At 52.8% G+C, this 6,221-nt stretch overlaps 1 protein-coding gene across 1 annotated transcript in view; it reads left to right on the top strand.

Moving 5' to 3' along the window:
* Positions 1-268: 268 nt before the first annotated feature.
* Positions 269-6,221, top strand: part of CCDC30 (coiled-coil domain containing 30) — a gene marked incomplete at both ends in the record, with an annotated part of 15,914 nt that continues 9,961 nt past the window's right edge. The window contains 4 exon segments of the mRNA XM_010080636.1: positions 269-332; positions 335-378; positions 1,358-1,458; positions 2,276-2,468. Of these exon segments, the coding sequence (XP_010078938.1) occupies positions 269-332; positions 335-378; positions 1,358-1,458; positions 2,276-2,468 (402 nt within the window).

Genomic DNA, 6,221 nt, shown 5'->3' with positions numbered 1-6,221 from the left:
AACATGTGCATGATCAGTAATTGAAACACATGAAGAAAAGTCGCTTATAGCACAGCACGGCATTGCCCCTTTTCCTGCTGTTCCCCTCCCTGGATATTCTGAGCCCATCCAGCTGGAGCAGCCGCACGATCTCAGCCAGCCCCTCAAGCCGAGTGGTTAATGTTAATAAACCCGCAGCTTACAGCAAATTAGAGGGGAATCTTAATTCTCCATAAGACAGCAAGATTGATGTTCATCAAAACTAAAAGCACAAGTTTTCCTTTTGAAGGTTGAGCAGCTAAAGGAGGAGATCTGCGAGTACCAGAAAGGCGAGAAGCCAGGACTTCTGCCCATCCCACCCCAGCCGAGGCCGAGAAAGCCGCAGCGAGCTCGCCACAGGTATTGCCACCGGCTTTTTGCTTGATGCTGGAAATTTTCATGCTAGGATGTTTCAGGCTAGAATTTTGTTTGAAAGCAAATAGAGCACAGCACTCTGCGTTTCGGCCCCATGTCATCAATGAAGACGCTTGCAGCACAGAAACGCCCGTGTTCTCCTTTCTACGTGGTGTGAGGAGAAAGCCGCAGCGAGCTCGCCACAGGTATTGCCACCGGCTTTTTGCTTGATGCTGGAAATTTTCATGCTAGGATGTTTCAGGCTAGAATTTTGTTTGAAAGCAAATAGAGCACAGCACTCTGCGTTTCGGCCCCATGTCATCAATGAAGACGCTTGCAGCACAGAAACGCCCGTGTTCTCCTTTCTACGTGGTGTGAGCGCATCCTGTGCAGGGTGCTGTAGGGTTTGTGCTGGGCGTGATGAGGACACTGATGTCGTTGGCATTCACTCTCTACAACTACCTGAAAGGAGGGGGCAGGGAGGGGGGGCTGGGCTCTGCTCTAGAGGAACAAGTGATGGGACAAGAGGAAACGGCCTCAAGTTGCGCCAGGGGAGGTTTAGGCTGGAGATTAGAAAAAATCGGGCAAAGAGTGATCAGGGGTTGAAACAGGCTGCCCAGGTCAGTGGGGGAGTCACCGTCCCTGGAGGGGGTCAAGAACCGTGTGGATGTGGGGCTTGGGGACATGGGTTAGTGGGATGGGTGGGGTTGGGTTGACGGTTGGGCTGGATTATCCTTGAGGTCTGTTCCAACCTTCCTGATTCTATGATTCTATAATACCCACTAGTGCCTTCATGTTGCTGTGGGTTTTGTGGAATTTGGCTCCTACAGCCGGTGGATTATCTAGTGCCGGTCAATGTAGCAAGTGTAGCTCATTTTTTTCTAGCTCTTCCATTCATTTATGAGAGCTGTAGCTTTAGAAGCACATTGTGCAAAGACTTCCATCTTAATGATGTGCTAACTTTTCCTTTTCTCTCCAGTCACAGGGCACAAAGGATGAGGTTAGGGTGGAAGGAGACCATGTTTTGGGCAAAGCTGGCTCAGACCAGGAGGACAGATATCAGAGCAGTGAAATGCTTCACAAAAGGTGAGCGATCTGGAAATCCTTCTTTGCCTGATGGATCTTCACGGGGGTTGTCTGGCAGACTGCGTTGAAGCGTTGGGTTCTTTAGAACGTTCTTGGGTACCAGCATTATTCCTCTGTGCCCAGATGGGAGAATTTGGAGGTAACACAGTCCCGAGGGGGTCTGTAGCCCTTGGTGTCAAGAACGCGGGCTGTTTGCTGGCACTTTCTCCAGTTCGTTGCTTTTCTGAAAGAATAGACTTGGGCTTTTGTGGCTCTCTGCAGACCAGAGGGTTGGTTTCAAAACAGTTTTGATGCTGGGAAGATTCCTCTGGGTTTGGTTGCTGTCCAGGGCTGGACCAGAATGCTTGACTTTCAGACTTAGAAATACATAAACTGGGATTTTTAAGGGAAATCAAAGCTTCGCTCTCCTGTGGCTGCTCAGGAAGCTGCTGCTGCTGAGCCTCTTCCAGCAGGTTCCAGAGGAAAGGGGTCTGATCCCATCCCTCTGACACATTTTCCCTTCAAATGCCCAAACCCGTTCCCCCATCTCAAGCAGCAGAATTTGCCATCACCTCTCTGCTGTCAGCATCCTTGTGCCGTGACCTGTTCTGTCCCCAGACCTTCCTCATCACTTCTTAGAGCCCATCACCACGAATTCCCGCACATTGCCTCCCAAACGGGAGCAGGCACGGGCCGTGCGGGGTGTGAGACTCGGAACTGGCAGGACAGGGATATTCCAGAGTGAAAAACCCACTGGCTCTTCAGCGATAGGGGATTTGGGTGTTGGTGCATTTACAGAGCGGGTCCAGCCTCAGTAACGTCATTCTTCGGTGCGTAGGTGCCGAGAGGTGATTGAAAACATCGAGGGCAGGAACTCCCAGCTCCTTCACAAGCTGCAGAAACTGGAGCAGGAGCACGAGGATCTGGTTGAGCGCAATGAAGAGCTGGAATTAATTCTGGGAGAGACGCAGATCCAAACTAAGCAGGAGAAGGAACAGTTTGAGAGTGAGGTGGAGGGACTTCACCGCAAAGTAAGTAAGGAATGGCAGAAATACGGTTTGGTTTGGTTTAATTTTATCTGCTTTTCTCTCTGCTCATTGATTAGTAAAATAAAACAATGTTTGACCTCAACCTGCATGCTGCTTCGTTTAGTTTCACAAGAAATACAACTAGTATATCTATTGGTTTTGGAAAAGAGAGGGAAAAAAGGAAAAAATTCCAGCAGTGAGTCAACGACGCTTGCTTGGAGGTGCAGATTCCCCCGGGGTCCCAGCAGCATTGTCTTTCCCAGCTCCTGTCCCCGCTCCGTGGTGCCTGGACGCGCAGAGCCAGCTCGCTGATGTCCCTCCTGCACCCACAGGAGCACGCTCAGGCCACGCTCCCGTCCCACGTCCCACGCAGCCTCGCTGGACCGTGGGCTCTGCACTCTTCGGTTCCTTGGCTGAGCTGCAGCAAAACCTTTTTGTTTCAACTTCAAGTTGCATCTTTTTTCTCTGGAGTTACTTCTTCTGGACTTCTTGTAGCTCAGAAGCTCCTGTTTCCCCCGAGAGGCCATCCTAGACGGCACTGGTGCTCCTGATGGACTTCAACGTCCATCCCCTGCAGGAGCTGCTTTTCCACGTCGGCCAGTTGTTTCTTCTGCCTCCAATTCCTGACGAAGAGCAAGTTCCAGGAAGCCCCAACTCCTCGTGAAGCTCAGAAGAGAGGCGAGAGGTTTTCCTGAAGCCCATGAGTTGTCCCTTAACCCGGCACCCATGACAGAAGTCCAGGCTTTGACTTGGATCCCGAACCCCTCTCCAGAGCTGTCCAGCTGATGGAAATGGTTGGTGTGGGATGCTGGTGCTCCGTGATCCCAGGAGAGGTCACCAGTTAACCATTCTGGTGACAGAAGATTGCACTTTTGGCTTTCCTCCAAGCACAGCATCTGGGAGACGTGTCATCCCACGTGTCAAACACTGAGGCACTGCTGGGTGTGGGGGGCCAGGATCTGACTGCCGGGGGACATCCCTGCTGAAAATAACAACTTTGAGGGGACAGGGACCCTGTGACCCTCTCGTCACCTGTGATCTCTTGGTGTAGCATCTGCTGTTGAATGAGGTAGGCAAGGCTGGAAGAGTGGTGATACACTGATCCATCTGGAGAAGACTGATCAAGACGTGATCTCACCAGCCTCTTCCTAAACCATGTCCTGCTCAATTCTGGGCACCCTCAGCCCAGGGCAATCTGGGTCTTTTGCTGTTGATAGGACACAACCACTCACATCATCCTTTGGCTTTAGGAGCTTGATAGAAACTCTTTGTTGTTTCCACTCATTGCATGTGACAGGGACCCTCTGGGGACCCGCAGCCGTGAAGCACCACGTAGGTTATCAGGTTTACTGGAGCCATGGCAATGTTGGAGGTCTCTTTGCAACACCTGCAGAGCCATCTCCATCCACGTTTGGAGTAAGGATTAAGTTCTTGCTGAAGCTTCTCAGCCTGATGGTGCCTTTGTCAAGGGTGGTCTTTAGCCCTGATTTATGGGATGGACTCTCCATCCCTCTGGAGGGAGCTCTGTGAGGAGCACCGGCGCTTCGCTTACGGACTGGTTTGTCACTGTGTGCCCCCAGGGAGAATGTCATTTGCGGCATCACCACCAGGGTATGTGACCCCTCACAGACAGGGCAGCTGAAGAATTGAGGGGGAGAACAGAAGGAGCCAGAATTAGGTCTTGCTACATGCTGAGCTTGTCCCCAAGAAGGCTGGCTGAGGAGGTCTTCTCCTTTGGCTGGAGCCCTGCTGCTTGGCCAAAAGCTCTTCCATGGGCTGAGCTGCTGCTCCTCTCTGTGGATCTGAGCTGCTCCCTGCAGTGATCGTGGTCCTGGGTTGCTGGGCAGCAAGACCTGTCTGCAGGGGACCTGGGGTTTCGGAGGTGTGTAGGAAGGGCACATGTAGGTTTTCAACCAGGAGTGAGTGTGCTCGGACATGTCCATATGCTTGCTGTTGTGTTAAAACATCATGAAGGAGACGGTACAGGTGTGAAGGCACAGCCCGTGGGGATGCTGAACAGCCTCACGTCTCCAGGATGAATTGTTCAAAGGAAGAAAAGATCCTAGAATCATAGAATCATGGAATGGTTTGGGTTGGAAGGGACCTTAAAGGCCATCCAGTGCCACCCCCTGCCATGGGCAGGGACACCTCCCACCAGCCCAGGTTGCCCAAAGCCTCATCCAGCCTGGCCTTGAACCCCTCCAGGGATGAGGCAGATGATGAACTATTTCTCCGTAGCCTCTGGCTGCAAGGGAGGAATCCCTAAATCCAGGGGAACAGGCTGAAGGCATGTCCAAAGCCCCTGATGCAGGATGCCAACAGACATGGTGTTTCTAAGCGTGCAGCCGAGGAGCCAGGGGCAGGTCTGATGGGAACGGCAGGAGGTCTGTGCACCGTGACCGGGCTTTGTTCAAACCGGGGTTTGTTCAGCATACACTAAAACATTTCCCACTTTCTCACCGAAGCCGAATCAACACAACCCATCGTGAATGGAATGAGATGCATTTCCAGTTTGGAGAAACCCCTTCTCCTCTCGGTGTGTTGTTAAACGGGTCCCTGGGAACGCCGCTTTGGGGGGCACGGGGTGAATGCACGGGGAGCCCCCAGTAGCCCGGGAGATGGAAAACATTTTGTCTGGCATGAGCTTGGCAGCCAGGGCAGCCAAAAAAGAGAAAGAAATGAGGCACGCAGGGCAGGGGAGGAGAGACGGGCAGATCGTGGGAGAGGAGAGGAGGTGGGTTAGCCCTTGGTTGGACCCAGTGTCTGCTCCGATGGATCCTGTGTCCTTCGGCTGCACCCTTCATCCCTGAGGGGCTTTTGGGAGCCTTGGAGGTGACGAGGGAAGGGCTGCAGGCAGGCAGGTGCACTGGAGCCTGGAGAAAACAGTGCTGCTGGGGGTTCGCCAGCTCTGCCCCGTGTGAGAAGGACTTGGACGTCTTTTCTGCTTTGGCATGCCTACAGAAATCTTGGCTGATTAGGCCACTGGCTCAGAACGGGGACACCGGGATACAATGTGAGTATTGTTCTGCCCTTGGCACCGGACTTAAATGCTTAAAAGTTAGTGGCTTGGAGGAAAAATAAGCAAAATGATCTAAATGCATAGCTGAGCATCAACTGCATGACCAAAGGCTGGGTGGGGTGGGGAGGTGTGTTTCACCTTTGAGATCCCTTCCAGCACTCCAAAGTCATGTTGAACCCCAACCTATCATCTAGTCATGCAGGAGGAGGGGGTTTCATAGAATCATAGAATCCCAGGATGGTTTGGGATGGGAGGGACCTTAGAGACCACCCAGTGCCACCCCCTGCCATGGGCAGGGACACCTCCCACTAGCCCAGGTTGCCCAAAGCCTCATCCAGCCTGGCCTTGAACCCCTCCAGGGATGGGGCATCCACAGCTGCTCTGGGCACCCTGGGCCACTGCCTCACCCCCCGCACAGGAAAACATTTCTTCCTCACATCTCATCTCCATCTCCCCTCTTGCAGCTTCAAACCGTTCCCCCTGGTCCTGTCCCTGCACCCCCTGATCCAGAGCCCCCCCAGCTCTCCTGTAGCCCCCTTTCAGCACTGGAAGGTGCTGGAAGGTCTCCCCGGAGCCTTCTCTTCTCCAGGCTGAACAACACCAACTTGGTTTGTTGTCCTCCAGCTTTTCTGTAAGAGAGCGTTTCACCCACCAATGTGCTTTCAACACCCAGGTTGGGTAACACCATCTGTTGTAAAAAGCAGAATTGCAGCAGCGTTCCCCAGTGTTGGAGACCA

This window comes from Pterocles gutturalis, unplaced genomic scaffold (assembly GCF_000699245.1).
Source record: "Pterocles gutturalis isolate BGI_N339 unplaced genomic scaffold, ASM69924v1 scaffold25874, whole genome shotgun sequence".
Classification (NCBI taxonomy): Eukaryota; Metazoa; Chordata; class Aves; order Pterocliformes; family Pteroclidae; genus Pterocles; species Pterocles gutturalis.
Note: the sequence above shows the minus strand (reverse complement) of the source record. Positions and strands in the feature narration are given on the sequence as shown.